At 56.3% G+C, this 15160-nt stretch overlaps 3 protein-coding genes across 3 annotated transcripts; all 3 read right to left on the bottom strand.

The window, feature by feature from the left end:
* Nucleotides 1–553: 553 nt before the first annotated feature.
* On the bottom strand, nucleotides 554–3352 carry QBC33DRAFT_587156 (P-loop containing nucleoside triphosphate hydrolase protein; the record flags this gene model as incomplete). The annotated part of the gene is made up of 7 exons (XM_060431508.1): nucleotides 554–1472; nucleotides 1551–2403; nucleotides 2469–2541; nucleotides 2593–2647; nucleotides 2699–2806; nucleotides 2880–3137; nucleotides 3212–3352. The coding sequence occupies 7 exons, from the start codon at nucleotides 3350–3352 to the stop codon at nucleotides 789–791; spliced, it is 2172 nt and encodes a 723-aa protein (XP_060283190.1). The 3' UTR covers nucleotides 554–788.
* An 841-nt stretch (nucleotides 3353–4193) lies between these two features.
* On the bottom strand, nucleotides 4194–7466 carry QBC33DRAFT_451693 (GPI ethanolamine phosphate transferase 1; the record flags this gene model as incomplete). Its single annotated transcript, XM_060424619.1, has 5 exons — nucleotides 4194–5032; nucleotides 5100–5350; nucleotides 5405–5592; nucleotides 5652–7210; nucleotides 7289–7466. 5 exons carry the CDS (start codon nucleotides 7464–7466, stop codon nucleotides 4194–4196), a joined length of 3015 nt encoding a protein of 1004 aa, XP_060283189.1.
* Nucleotides 7467–8042: 576 nt separating this feature from the next.
* QBC33DRAFT_72113 (vacuolar protein-sorting protein bro-1) lies at nucleotides 8043–11562 on the bottom strand. Its single transcript, XM_060433014.1, has 4 exons — nucleotides 11124–11562; nucleotides 10614–11043; nucleotides 9391–10539; nucleotides 8043–9329 (listed from the first exon to the last, which is right to left on the bottom strand). Exons 1-4 carry the CDS (start codon nucleotides 11399–11401, stop codon nucleotides 8181–8183), a joined length of 3006 nt encoding a protein of 1001 aa, XP_060283188.1. The 5' UTR covers nucleotides 11402–11562; the 3' UTR covers nucleotides 8043–8180.
* Between the last annotated feature and the right edge of the window lie 3598 nt (nucleotides 11563–15160).

Here is a 15160-nt window from a genome sequence, read left to right as displayed (position 1 = left end):
TGGTAGACTCTGCCCGAAACTAGCGGACGTTTCGAAGCATGAACACCATCGCCAGTAACTCTGCGCATTTGGGGGTGGGGGCGGAGACGGCTAGATCGATCGATGGGTGGCAACCCTGCGTATTTGCCCCGTTACCGTTTGCCTCCCAGGGTTAGTTCCTTCCATGGCTTAGGCCAATCAACGTTCTCGTCAGCACCTGGTTGAGGCCTGCGAATTACTGGTAACCGGTCGCCATGGGGAAAGGGGGGATTCGATGTCCTGGTGCTCGCGGTTTTCGGGGACTAGAGACGGCTCTCCGCGCTTGATGCCGATGAATCGAAATCCCCATACGACGTGGTTCCTCGATTCAAGACGGGACGGGAATGGAGTGTCCGTCGTCAGCTGGGAAAACCAGAGTCTCGGCGATTGGGAGAGAGACATGGGTGTTTCTTTTTACAACACATATTTTGGATAGATCAATCAGCTTGTATGATTAGTACAGCACAATCTCGAAACCCACAAAGTCACTTCATGATAAACTCGCGCAATAGCCCCTGACTATTCAAGGTTGATACTCTGAGAACGAAGTGCAGTAACATACCAGCACTCTCCGGATTTATGTAGCGTCGAGGAGGGAGCAGGTATTGCTAAGCATGAGTATTTGACTATCTTAAGGAGAGAGGAAACGATCTACCGGGCATTTGGGTTTCTCTAGAAACGAAAACGGCGAAGAGAACCAAACGAACCCCAAACGCGGCAAAAAAGAAGCACAAAAGAGGCAAAACACCAAAGTCCCACTTACTCCCTCCTTAACCCTTCAGAACCCTAACCGCCTCCACGAGGCTCTGGATCTCGGAGCCGAGGATCTGACGCTGGCGCCTGGAGCCCGCGTCCTCGCCGGCGATGTTCTCGAGCTGGGCGTCGCCGAGGGCCATGACGAGGTCCGGGCCTAGGGCGCGGAGCGGGCTGTCGGGCCCCGTGAGGAGGAAGTGGTCGACAACCTGCTGGCAGACGACGTCGACGAAGCGCTTGCGGGCCACGCGGTAGTAGCTCGCCAGGATGTCGTGGATGTCCTCGCGCACCTGCGTGGCGTTGCTCTTGTCGATCGTCAAGCGCCGCAGGAGGTCCATGGTCGAGAGCTTGACCTCCTCGCCCGCGGCCATGTTCTTGAGGTTGTCTTGCAGGCGCTTGATGCGGCCGCTCTGCAGGTTGGAGTTGAAGTAGTGGTTGTACGTCGTGGGCTTGCCCTCCCGCTCGATGGCCAGGAGGAAGCGGGCGTGCTTCATGGCGGCCGTGTAGGCGTCGCAGAGCTTGTCGAGGAGGATGTTGTCCCAGAACTCCTCGCGCACCTGCTTCTCCGGGAACGTCGCCTCGAGGAGCTTGGTGATGAAGTGGTGGACCAGCACGATGGCGTTGCTGACGTGCGAAAGTACCAGTTGCTCCCACTTCTCCGACTGCTCTTTGAATATGGTCGCGAGAATGGAACCGCCAAACTTAAAAGCCTCTGGTTAGCAATCAACCCGACACGCCACGTTGCTCCCCGGCTGGTGGGAAGGGGATTCGGCACTCACTGTTCCAAGTTCCGGCCCGCGGCTACTGTTGAAGACTTCCTCGATGCGGTCCATGAGGGAGGAGTCGTCCGGGTCGGGACACTCAAATTCATCCGTGAGGATGATATCGTGAAGTTCTGGGTATTCGTCGATGGGAATACGGAACCCCACCTTGTCCGCGCCGAATTGATTCTCATCACTATCTTTCCCGCTGTCTGAGTGGAAAACTCTGGTGTGGGCCTTCTCCCAGAAGACGTTGGAGAAGACTTCATTCAGTTCGATAACCCTGGTGATCAGCCTCAAGTCTGGCTGCTCTGAGAATATGGGATCGTCAGTATAGTACGCATTGAGTGCGTAGTTTGCAATCCTTTGGAATTGGGTGGCTATCTTTCCCAGATACAGCCGTTGAGCATTGGAGTCGCTTCTCGAGGGTCCCATGACGTGAAGCTTCTCGCGGTACTGGGCCAGTTTCTTGTTTATATCGGCCTTGACCTGCGGGAATTCTCTCCGCGAGATATCCATCAGGAGCTCGCTAAGGCGCTGCTTGAGTGATTCCACACCAGTCCGATCCATCGAGGCAATACTGGTCCACGGCTCGTTCCTGAAGAAGCTCTTCTCCTGGGCATGGCACTCCCTCAGGGATGACTTCGTATCGTCTCCGCGGCGGTTTTTCACGACGCAATACCCCAAGCGGAGGTCATTGCGCTTCCCGATGACAAGGTCCAGCACAGCTTGCTGCATCACTCGTTCAATGGCGAGATCCGGCTTGGTCAGAACACCCATGGTACGGATGCCGGAAGGGTCCGCCTCCCTCGCGAGCTCGAGGACCTCTTGGGTTGCGATATCGACATTGCATGGAACGACGGCAAGAATACTGGTGGTCACAGTCAGTCCCCTTTTCACTTAGTCATTTACGGCTTGATGATGAAAGCAACATACATTGTTCTCGAGTCCTTCATGTAGCGCTTGACCATGTCACGAACGAGAGGGATGTCGGACTCGGTAGTAAGGCCTAGAAACGGTCAGAGAAAATACGAGACGGACGCATCTGCACCTAGCATACCGGGTGTTGCGGTCCTGAAAATGCCAGGCACGTCGATGACAGTGAGGTGGTTTTGCTTTGGTTCTAGTTAGCGAAGCTCAACGGGATGCCTGTTCGATCTCCTTACCTCGGGACCGCTGATTTCAATCTTGAGGATGTCTTCACTAAATGTACTCAGCGGCTCCAGACCATATCCATCGTCGTCAATGGGACGAATGCCCATTGCCCGGTTGGCCTAAACCGGGGGTGGGTTAGTCAACGGGTACTTGCGCATGGCGACGACACAGTAATGTTGGATAGGCACCCACATCCTCAAACACATCGGCAAGCTCACCCGCGGAGAGGTCGGTCACAAACGTGTGAAACTTTTTCATGCGCTCTTTCTCGGCGGGAGTGGCGGAGGATCGCGGGATGATGGAGATGGCCACGCCCTTCTGCGATTCCCGACGACAGGTGATTTGGGTGGCATAGCGAGTGCAGAGACCAGAAGCACGAGGGAACGAGAAGCCCGTCAAGCTCTCGAGGACAGATGACTTTCCGGAGGACTGGTCACCGACGACAACAAGCTATTGGGTGGGGTGAAGCATCCTGGTCAGTGAAGGCTCGGGCTTGGTGATTTGGGGATTCTGTGTCTCGTTACCTGAGGAAGAGGCACAATGTTGCCAAGGTTCAGCTCTCGGAGTTTGTCAATCTTGTCAAGCAGAGACTGGTTGCCCAGACCGCCGTGAGATTCTCCAGCCACGCCAGAGCTTCCGACACTATCGGTGACGATGGACCCCATATTGGACGGAGTATGCTGCTGCTGTTGCTCTCCTTTTGCTCCGAACTGAAACCCACTGCAAACGGCAAACGGCAAACGGGGACGCGATCGACGGGAGAGGTAGTCTAAGGTGTTGAAAGAAATCCAAACAAACAAAAGTGACGGGGTAAGAAAAAAACTCTGTTGAGGTGAATACAGTTCACCAAGCTGGAGCCAGAGTACGGGGATCTTATACCTAGTGGCCCCGACCGGGTTGTTCAGAGTCGCCAAAGGCCATGTTGGAGGCCGACTGCCTCTATGCCTATCACCCGTTCGTATCTTGGGGTGCTTCCAATCACATAATGCCGATCTACCGCTGTGGATGCTGGAGGCTGGCCACAGCGCTTAGATGCTGTTGGGAGGTGAAAGGGGCGTCCAACAGCGCCAGGCATGACCACTGGAACACCTGCCAAGGCACCCAAGGATCGAGGTCCTTTGAGAAGCAACCTGCTGCACTGCATGCCTTCTTGCGACCATTATCTCCTGTCCATTTGGAGAGCGTATAGAAACGCCAACTTCTAACCAGCAAGGCACACCCTCCACAGCCACCACAGCCTCGTAGAAAATGCTCCGTGCATATTGCAGAGGTTAACACTGTGGACCTACAGCAAGGGACGCGGTGCAGTCAGCCTTGCGATCCAGCCCATAAGGTACCTAGTCTTCGAAGCGTACCAGGGTTCCGACACAGCCACCCGCTGTTGGATAGGTAGACACATCACATTGCAAGGGTGGTAAACTCAAGCATATCAACATCCCCATCCGGGAGCATTATCTACTGCGTAGTATGGATCACATATCAGGTACATATACAATTTTACCATCCCTAATCGCCAGCTGTTCTACCAGCCGCCACGCCGTTCGTCGGCCTTCCATTTTCCTTCTCCTCCCCCCCGACCGCCGCGACCTCGACGCCCGCGACGAACAGCCCGCTGACGCCCTCGAGGGCGGCGACGAAGACGCAGAGCAGGCTCGCAATGACAAAGTGGCTGATGGTTGAGCCGATCTCGAGCCACGACCCCTCGTCGCGGACGACCCAGAAGAAGTAGAGGGTGAGGACGTCGCCGACGGCCATGACGAGCATGAAGAGGGCCGACGGCGCGACGCCGAGCCGCCGGTTGAGCACCCCGAGGTTGGCCGACACGACGGCGAAGGGGATCATCAGCTTGAGCACCAGCATCGCCGCCTGCGAGAAGGGGTCGAACACGGGTATCAGCCGGTACACGCTCTCCAGGCTGAACGACGATACTGACGCTACGTTGCCCGTGCTGAAGAATGCCGCCTGGAGCAGCACGAAGAAGAAGAGCGCGACCCGCGCGTCGGGTAGTGTGAGTGGTCGGAATGCTGGTGGCGGGGATGTTTTTACGTCTGCATCCGTCTCTGACTCTGTCTCTGTCTCTGTCTCGGTAGCCGTCGTCTTGGCGGCGGATCCGTTGGCCGCCGGCTTTGTGGCGGCGCTCTTGCTAGATGAGAGCACGAAGATCTCGTGCTCGAGCCTGACCCAGCAGACCAGTGTGGTTGAGAAGGTCAGGTAGAAAAGCCCTTCGTAGGAGATGGTGAGGATCACGAACGTGGGCGCGCAAGTGAGGAAGATGACCAATAACCTATGCAGGTAGTGGTTGTTTTGTTGTACGCGATACGCCAGAGGCATGAGGAGAGAGACCACTGCCAAGCTGCATCAGCGGGGAATGTTCCTATTTCCTCAGGGGGTTGTTTTTTTCTGGGCACTTACCGAGCACAAGCCATCCCAATATCTGGTTACCTGGCGGCAAGCCCGCCTTGGCCTGTAGAGACAGGGCACTTGAGCGTGTGACGATCATGGCGAGGACCGTCAGCCCGATCTGTACCCCAACAAGCCCTCTTGTGGTATGGTTTCTGGGCGAGGAGGATGGCTTCGGCGCTGATCCGAAGTCAGAGAGGACGAAGTCCTCGAACAGGAGATACATGACGCCGACAGCGACCATTAAGGCGCCGCCCAGCAGTCTGTCAAGCGCGTGTCAGCCAAGCTCTTGCTAAAGATCGTATTTAGCGACGTACATGAGGCTCACGCTCTCAGTCTTCATCGCCGGGAGGAGAGTGAAGGTGCTCATTGCCAGGCAAGAAATAAACCAAGTCGCAACGAGAGCGACACGCCCTTCGAGGAAGGAAATGCCATAAGCTGCGGGCCAGAATGCGCCGATGACGAACATAACAGTGAGCACCTCCCGATGGATGTACCCCAGAGCCTGTATTTGCCAGTTAGCGAGCGGTCCATCTCGATTCCACGGACAAGGGGAGAGCTCACCAAGGACACAATTACACCCACGTAGACCGCCGAGTTGAAGATCAGTGACGCAAGACTCCCGCCGGTCTGTACGTGGCCGAATAGTTCTTTTCGGCCCTCCAGCAGACTGCCCCTGCGGGCATACACCTCCTCCCAGAAGAACACCGGGAAGAAGGCATATGCGTAATAACTAGCCGGCGACTTGGACATGATGAAAGAGGCGTAAAGAGCAACCAGGACCGAGGAAAACACGGCCGTCCCCGCCGTGGTCCGCAACGGCTCCCTCCGGCCATTGAGGACATGGAGGTCGAGGACCGTTGTAAGCGCATAAGCAATCCATCCCAGATACCCAACGGTGACGAGGGCCCTCAGGAAGAGCCAATCGTACGTCTGGAGGTATCTGAGGCCTTCCAGCCCGACCTTGATGAGAGCGGCTGATTCCTCGATGGCCTCCTCGTAGTGGCCGCCTTCAATGAGCTTCTTGATATCGGCGACGCGCCGCTCGGCGGTGAGTCCATTGTCGCTCAGCGGACGGTAGGGTTGATACCTCAGGAGCGAGGCCTGCTTCTTCTCCTCCTTCACCCGGTACTGCTCCAGGATCCCCTGGGCGTTTACCACGGCGCCCTCGGCCTTCTCCTTGATGTCGGCGGCGAGGAACGAGAGCGGTAGCTCACCGACCGAGTTCGCCGGAAACTCGAGACCGGCCAGGTACGCCATGAGGGCGGCGACATCGGCCTGGTCGACGTCGTGTCTCCTAACGCTGTCCAGGTTCCAATCGGACGAGGTTTCGTCGTGGCCGGGAGCGACCTTCCCTTCCGGCGAGGTCTCCGGCTTCGCGACCCCCGATCCCCACGCGATCAGGGGCGTCCTCGTGTTGTCCGGATGGCCGTCGCCGTGGCTGCCCCAATCGCTCATCCCGTGGTCCGCGGTGAAGACGTATGCCGTCCTGCCGTCCCCGTAGAACTCGTCAATCATCTCGGTGATCTCCCTCACGCCCTGATCCACGATCTTCAGGTTGTACAGGTATTCTTTCGAGTATGGCCGATACGCGTGCCCCGTAGTGTCCAGCCCGAGGAGGTGCAGGAAGAAGACGAGCTTGTCCTGCCTCAGGGCCGCGTCGAGTGCCTCGTCCCCCCGCGCCTCCTCGAACAGGCCCTTGACCCTCTCGAAGACCCAGAAGTCTAGCGCCGTGGCGTCCTGGGAGAAGTCCTCAAAGTCTGCGTCGTAGGTGTAGGCGTCGACACGGCCGGGCACAGAGCCATGCTCGAACATGTCCAGGATGTCCGGGCTGCCCCAGCTCCACGTGTGGCGGCTGCGGTTGAAGACGCTGTCGAAGTTGACCGGGTTCAGTTTCCAGCCCGTCGTCACCGCCGACACGTCCTCGTAGAGGCCCGCGATCAGCGCCACGTGGCCCGGCCGCGACTCGGTCGGCACCCGCGTGTGCGACACCCCGAAGGTCCCGTGCTCCAGCACTCGCGATCGGAGGAAGGGCGCCAGGGGTCGGGGGACCAGGTCCTCGTCCGACTCTGGGTAGGGCTCGGGGTGTGACTGGAAGGCTTTGTCGGCGCGCAAACCGTCACCTGTTGGTCGAGTTCGGATTGGATCAGTCCTTGTTCATCCCAATCGCTCCCGAATAATCCCGGATTCGGCGCACTCACCTACGAACAGCACAAGGCGGTCTGCCGGGGCCTTGCTCTCTGCCGGCCGCTCTACTCCGAAGAGCTGCATCCCGGACACGATGGGGCTGACAAAGTATATGTCGAAGATGGAGAATAGGTACACCAAGTGGAAGACCACGGCGATGGCCAAGAACCGCAAGCGAGGGGAGATCGCCATGGTGCTTAAGACGAGGTGGGCAGGAGAGCCCCTTCTCTCGTTGGTAAGGCAAATCGAGGTATTTGCGGCCGTGGGAGTTGGATGATGCTGTGGAAACGAGTGGGATGGAAGGAAGTTCCGAGATAATCAGGAAGGAATATCAAACGTATTATCGATCGCTGAAAGTAATGGCCCTCTGGAAGGAATGGATACGTCCAAGGGACCGTTTGCCCTATTGGGAGATGAGGAGGACTGCTGGTCGATTTTTCTATCTTGCCAACGCGATCTTTAGGTCCTCGCCGTTCATCCTTTTCCAAATTCGTACGCGCGATGGGACAGGGATCCTTAGCGGCCTGCCAGGGGTACCGCACGCCACTTTTGGGCCTGCCCCATATTTAACCGGCCAAGGGCAATCAAGGTTACAGAAGTGTTTGGGTACCTTACCCCTCTGTACATACATGTCCACCCTTCCGGGTTCTCTCTGCTTACGTCGAACCGGGGACTTGCAGCTTGGAAGTTTCCTTGATTCATGAGCGAAGAAATTCTGCTATATTTGCGAGCGTCGCACAGTATTCAGGGGAAACGGCTTCATCAGGATGCCCATCTGCCGAATTCGTGACATCACCTCCTGTAATTGCATGCTCTGCCACTGCAAGATTCAAGCCCCAGACTCCTTTCCATGCAAAGCAACACGACTCCTCAGCAACGGACACATCAAATCGTTCTGTATCACCTTCATCTCCATGCATTGAGTCCGGCCCACGGGTCTGCCGAACTTTGGGCATGTTGTTGCTGTTGCTGCTGCGACTGCTGCTGATGCTGCTGCTGGCTCGAGGTCGGCCTCTCATGCGGATTCATGTTGTAGTAGTCGCTTGATTTGTAATGGAATGTCTGCTGTGGGCCGAGCGGGGGCGGTCCAGGGGGAGGCGGAGGGGGCACAAATCCGGGAGGGACATAATTCTGCTGCTGCTGCTGCTGCGGCGGCGGCGACTGCTGTTGCTGCATTGGAGCGGCCGCCGGGTTTCCGTACGTGCTGAAGGGTCGGGCATTATGCGAGAAGGACGTCTGCGTCGGAGGGGGTGACGCAGGGCCGGGCCGCATTGTGCCGATACCAAAGGTTGACTGCGTGGGCGGCGGAGATGCTGGGCCGGGAATACGGCCGAGAGAGCTCGGGTTATACGAAGGCTGGTTGTACCCCTGGGTCGTCGTTTGCATGAACGGCTGAGGGTTGCTAGGCTGGTTTGGCGGCGGTGAGCTGGGTACTTGGTATTGGCCGGCAAAGTTCATCTTCGGATACGTCGTTGAAGGACTGTTAAAAGACAGGGGTGTTGGTGTCGGGTGTGAGGACCCGGATGGTTTTGGCGAAGCAGAGGGCGGTTCCATGGACATCCTCTCCATCAGCCCCCTTAGCCGCTCTTGCTCCAAGGCCGCGTGGGCGCTCTTGTTAGCGGCTCTCTCTTGCTCGATCTGGGTCAGCAGCTGGGCACCCTCGGACCGCCTGTTGTTCACAAACGTCTCGACGTTCTTCTCCAGGCTCTCCACTGTCTGCTTCATCTCGCTATACCACCGCTTCGCGCTCTGGAGGCCCGCTTGCAAGTCCAGGAACTCTTGATATGCCCGCTTATATTTATTGATTGCCGAGGCTCGCTGCCGCTGGATGGATTCGTATTTGCTCTGTTCCGAGCGGACCCGCTTGTCCTGCAGTAAGTTGTTGAGCTTCGCTCTCAACTCTTTCAATAGAGCTGCTTGTTTGTGGGTTGCCTGGACTAGGCGGTTTTGATACGGGCGATATTTCTCAAGCTCCGACTGGAAGAGTTGCTGTTCGTAATTTGCGATCGACTTCTTGTTTAGTATCAGAATTTGAGATATGTCGTCCTCGTGCGCCTGGTTCACGTCAGCGTTATGCCTCACCAGCTAGGGAGAGGTAGAGGTTCTCCTGACAAACCTTGTCTTTCAGATCCTTGAGCACTTGCACTCTCTCCCTCTTGATTAGATTCAGCTTCTTGAGGATATCTTCCACTTTGGCTATCTGATCGACCACGCTGGGCTGCCCATCGTCGAAATCGGCGTCCAGAAGATGTGGCTCTCCGTCAGGGCTGTTTACGCTGCTCGATTTCCCTCGGACGCGGCTGACGGCCCCCTGGAATAATTCATCGATCTCGCCACGCTGCGCCGCAGAGCGCATCTCGTCGAATTCGTTGTCGTTTTGTCGCAATTTCGCGGCTAGTTGACCGTCACTCCTCGCGGCCTCATCTAGCGCTTCCCTGTAATTCCGGATATCGCTCCGCAGGGTCGTGGTTAGTCTCGAACTCGGCTGCTGCGCCCATTCGCTCTCGTATTTCGACCGCATCTTTTCGCAGACGCTCTCCTCCATATCCAGCTGCTTCGTGCTCTTATCCAGGATCACAACTATCGAGTCTTTCTCAGACTTCAGAAAGTCGAAAATGCCGGCAGGGTTATCGTGGTCGGCAACGTCAACACACCATGTCCTGAAATCCTCGTCGGGCTGGATGTCCTGGTCGGAGCCCCCCTTCAACACTTGCAGAGCCCCGGGCAGGCGGAGATAATCCAGGCTTGCGGCCATTTCACTGTTCGCCATGTCAACCCGCTCGGCCTCGGCCCTGACCAGCTTCGCTTTTTCCTCGTCGTAGAGACTGGCCGACTCGGTCACAGCCAGGGGCACAATCTTCGCGAACAGGTCCGGACCGGTAATGCGCTGAATATCCTGCCCTGCGTACAGCTCGCTTACGGGGATCGGTTTCGCCGCTGGGAGTTTAGCCACTGGTGCTACGCTTGCCTCGGGAGGTACTGGTTGGTGATAGATGTAGTCGTTATCCTTGGCCAGCTCCACGAGTTTTCCTTGAACGGTCGACAAGTGTCTCTTTGTGTTTTCCGCCAGTATAGCAGCACAGTCCGCAGTCAGGTTTGAGCTCGGAGGAATAGAGCTAGGAAAATTGTTGGCTACCCTGTTCGCCTCCTTTGCCTGACTTTCCGCCAGTTGGAGTCGAGCAACGGCCATCCCGTACGAATTCGCATCGTCGTCGGCGAGAGCTTGATAGTATTGTGCCATGGAACTCGTCAAATTGAATTTTGCCTAGGTATTTCAAGTCAGTGTTGGGACAGGCAGTATTCTCAGAGTGCCCAGCGGAAGCAAAGGTGCCTGCGTACCTGAACCATCATGAGCCAGACTTTCTCGAAGATGGCCTTGTTGACATTGTCCTGAACTCCTTCAATGGCCTGCCCATATAGAGAGGCGGCTTGACTGGCTAGCTTCGCCAGCAGGCCGACCTTTTTCTGGTCGGCTATCTGCTTCTCGAGGAATACTTCTTGGGCTTGTGCAAGCATGATGTGGATCAAGGTCTTGACAGTATCTCTGCTAAGGTCCACAGAGGGCGCATGGAGGAAGTTCTCGTTGATATAGGTGAACATGCCAGCCGAGGCCTGGAACGAGTGGTACGCCGTCTTGAGGCCGGACTCCTCGGAGCGTGTCTGGTGAGCGGCATGGCAGGACAGAACAGCGGCAATGTTAAATATTATAGATGCCTTCTCGAAGGCAAGGGAGTACTGGGCGGTGGATTTGTGGGTAAAAGCATCGAACCTGGGCGACGGGACGCACAGTTAGTATCAAGCAAAAGACAAGGTTCAGGAAGTCGAGCTCACGTGGCTGGTCATACGTACCATGTGAAGGAGATCTTGATGTGCTGTTCGTCGACGGGAAAGCGCAAGTCAAGCAGCTCGAGCTGGCCGTAATAGCGGTATAGAAGATCCCTCCCCGCAGTGCTGTCCTTGCCGGCGCCTCTCATATCCTGGCGTAGCCGACTCAGTGTGGCGCATTCTTCGGCATAGCGTTCGGGGTCATCCCCGTATGTGTTCCGGATGTACGACTTCAGCGGGGTAACCCAGTCAATCTCGTTGGTTGCCTTGAGGGGCACCGAGATCATGGGTGACTGCGTCATGTTGGCGGCTCGGTACTCGGGAGGAGACAGTTCAGAGGAGAGAAGGGAGCTAGGCTGATAGCTTGCCGACTCAGCAATGTCCAAGCTGTGTTTGGGACGAGCTCGTGCGGCGCGCGGTGTTGGTGGGCAATTAATCGGTCAAGGCGGGACGAGCAGCGGGATCGATGGCTAACTGTAACACGGGAAATTTGAGATATATCTTTTTGAGGTAACCCAGGCTAGGTCGAGCGAGAGGGCTCGCCGAACTCTTGTCGGTATTTCGGGAGGCTTTGTTGGCTCTGTTCGAGAGTTACTGGGGGTAATTCAGGTCGTCTTTCTCCGCTTATGCGAGGTCATAATGTCGGGTCAGCTCTTGAGTAAGATGGCTGAGGTGGCAGATGCGGATCGAGCACGGCGGCCAGGCTATGGATGAGCAGTATTCCAAGCAATGTAGGCGGCACTTGGAATGAATGGCTAGACGCGTAATCAAGCGCGGAGACCAAAAACGAGTGTCTACGTAGACAGACAGCGAGGCCCAACAAGTGCAAGTTAGCCGCCAGCCTACACCGTAGAAAGGTGGGTAGGTAGGTGCGATTGCTGATGTGGGGTTGAGAGCTCTAGCTTTCATGCAAAAAGGAACAGGGTACGGAGTACAGTACAATACAAGGTTTCGCAACCTGCTACCTACCCTGGGCTGCCTGTCTGCGCAACAAATAAGTCTTACTTTTGGTAGCACGAAAGTGCTTAGGAACCTATTAGCCGCCCAGGCCAATTCATTCATCGTGCTCCGGTGAAAGCTCAGCGCCATTGGGCAGCATCTGATATTGTCACACATGGGCACTCGCCCAGGCACTCCTGCTGCTGCGAAGCCACTCACAACTCAACGCTGATCCGACTCTCTGGGCCACTTCGGCCAAATCACATCGATTTGTTCTTCTCGCTCCTTCCCGCCTCCCTGCCCGCCGATTCCATCTCGGGGATCCTGGCGGTCAGGCGACGAAAGACGGCGCGATTTAGAACTGGTACAGAGGTAAGTGGATAAAATGCCACTTCGACAGATTGAACAGGGGGCTTCATGCAGGTGATGGCCAGCGAGAGGCCAGATAAGGTCGTTGATTGGCTAGCACCCTGGCCCTGATGCGGCCCGCTATCTTTCCAAAGCCGCAAGTTCACCTCACCGCACGACTTCCATTTGTCGCCGAGTGGACGAGTGGACGAGGGGCTGAATGACTGCCGCCGCCACGCCCCGGCTCCCGACATGATCTTGGGGAGAAGTCAACCTTCCCCTTAGGCGGCCTGATATGCGGCCCAACCTTGTACTTCGGGCACCTTTCCGTTTGAGGCTGAGTGTGGAGTCTCGATGTCATCCCCCATTGCCCCAAGAGTACTTACAACGTCCTCTCAAACAATCTCCGCGACCGGGTGGGTTGGCTCTAATTGCAAGGGTCCGGAAGAGTCCTGGAAGGGCAGGAGTCTGATGTGCGACCAAGTGGTTGGCATCTAGAGAAGCTGCTTCTTCTCAAAGCGCGATAAAGGGGTAATTATATGAGATATGTCTCTGGAGCTTGCTATTATTTAAGTATACTTTCTGTTCATGTTACGAGACCAGTTCGCAGATGTAGCCAACGACTGCTAGATTTTCACTCTATATCCGCAGATTTGCCCGAGTTCTTCCTTGCCAAGGCCGTGGCACTGCCCTTGAAGAAGATGTAAGAGTGATGGATAGTCAGTTGGAAGGCAGTGCAACCGATACCTCAAGTCAGCAGAGGTGGTCTTGGTCATGGTTCTCGAGCTTGGACATACCATATCCAGCACATAGCTTTATGCGAGAGGCGAAGACGAAAACCTTGGAGGCTCATTGTCCTTGATCCACGCACCCGTCCTGGAGACTCGATCAGAGGGAGCCTAGAACTTGTGTGTTCAATTGTTATTGGCGCACAAGGCCCTATCTACCTTACCCAAAACCGCAGGGATGGTGTTTTAGGCAGTCAATACAGCCCCCACAGCCTTCTCGATCGACCCACGGCAAGGCCTATAGGCACCGGGCGACCACATCCAACGTAATTACCTCTCACGGCGCGAAAGGAGAAGGGCAAGGTCAGGGCTTCCGTCACTTCCAGGTGGACAAGCTCCTGCATGGCACGAACCCGGTCTTGATTTTGGCCAGAGTGAGTGGGAGCCCTTTCACTGCCTAGTGGCACTACCTGGCTAGGCTGGGGGGCGAATAGGCCGAATAGTCTGCCAGCAGATACCCCGATTCCATAGAACGTGGTCCATCCCTAGGATGGGAGACTTAAACCAAGTGACACTTGTCCTTCCCCCAAGGCGAGAGATAGGAGAGGAAAAGGGAGAGGGGAAAGACGGAAGAAAGGGGCTGGGTGAGAAGCGGACCACAGGAAACTGACCGAGATCAGGCCCGTGTTGCGTTGCAGTCCCGTTTAGAGTCATCCCGAACACACAGACACCACGCAGACACGGGAAAAGGAGAAGGGAAGGGAAGGGAAAGAGAGCCGAGGGAAGACAACCTACCCGCGCCAGCACTGACAAACAAGGAAGAATGAGGCGTACTATGCGGTAGAGGTCGACTATCCTAGGGTGTTCTTCCTCCCTCTTTTTCAGCCGCCCCGTCCTGCTCTGCTCCGCTGCGGCTGGCTGCATGGGCAGTGAATCGTTGGTATGTGTGTCCACCGGGCGGTTCCCCTCGGCTTCGGCTCTGAGCTCCTGACCGGGTGGGGGTGACGGAAGGATCCTGGCTTCACCGACATTTCGGCTGGCTGCAGCCCTGCGTCGCCTCATGACCAGTCCCCTGGGACAAGCAGCCACAATGATCGATTGTTTTTTACAGAAAAATCAGGGCCTAAATGTGGCATGCATGACTTTCACTCAGGACTGTTGGCTCTGCTACACGGCGCAGGCACCACAACGAAGCGCCAGCGCCTTGTTTTCCTTTGGTTCCTTCCTTCAACCCATCCACTGCTGCTCAGTAGCCACAGCTTGCGGCATTTCTCGAACAACACGAGCAGAAAAAGCCAGGCATCCCAGGCGGGCAGGTTCACTTCCGCTTTGGGGTTTCGTGTGCGAAACCTGCCTTGCGCGCCCCGAATGGTCGTTGCAACCGGGCTAGATGACAGCGGAGGGACCCCAAGCCGAAGCATGGTAGCTGCAGCTGGGATACCACTTCCATATGGAGTACTATCACATGGATGGAAGGAAAGCCAACAGGGCGGAGATGACTCCTTCAGTATGGACCGAATGACGGTGATCTATCTTTGCTACAGCCAATGAGTAGATCACCGTCTGCGCAATGTCTGCGGAGGACGTGGAATGCTGTGCCAAACCCTCCAGATCAAGGGATGTGGCACAGGAGGACTGGGCAATATCATCCCATAAAAACGGTGGGCATTCTAGCCAAGAGGGTAAGGACCTCGTCTAAGCATGAGTTCCTCCCGCCATGAGATAGGGATTTGTTTACGCCTGAAGAACAGCACTGCCGGACTTTGCGCAACAAGAGGTGAGCAGGTGAGCTAACCCCTTTGCCGCGTCTCCACCATAAGACGAAGTTCACACAGGCCGCACGGGCGGGAGTGCATCGAAGCCTGCTCAGGTTTGAAGAATGACGACAGACTGGCGGTGATCCAGCAGTAGTGCACCCGTATCGGTACAGAGTACGAGCAAGTGGCTTTCGTAGCTCTGCCCCACGCTGGACTTGAAACAAGGCCACAGGGTGTTTGTAGTGGAGTGGTGGGATAATTAGCTGCCGAGGACGTTGGAGCCACGCAG

Source organism: Phialemonium atrogriseum (assembly GCF_030411735.1).
Source record: "Phialemonium atrogriseum strain 8032-3 unplaced genomic scaffold QBC33scaffold_13, whole genome shotgun sequence".
In the NCBI taxonomy this organism is placed as follows: Eukaryota; Fungi; Ascomycota; class Sordariomycetes; order Cephalothecales; family Cephalothecaceae; genus Phialemonium; species Phialemonium atrogriseum.
This window is presented reverse-complemented; position numbering and strand designations above follow the sequence as displayed.

Bases quoted from the DNA above. Each gene is read 5' to 3' on its own strand.
- QBC33DRAFT_72113 (XM_060433014.1), bottom strand. From the start codon at position 11,401: ATGACGCAGTCACCCATGATCTCGGTGCCCCTCAAGGCAACCAACGAG. The intron at 11,044-11,123 runs GTACGTATGACC...CCCGTCGCCCAG, and splicing joins ATCAAGATCTCCTTCACATG to GTTCGATGCTTTTACCCACA. The intron at 10,540-10,613 runs GTACGCAGGCAC...TGAAATACCTAG, and splicing joins TCTGGCTCATGATGGTTCAG to GCAAAATTCAATTTGACGAG.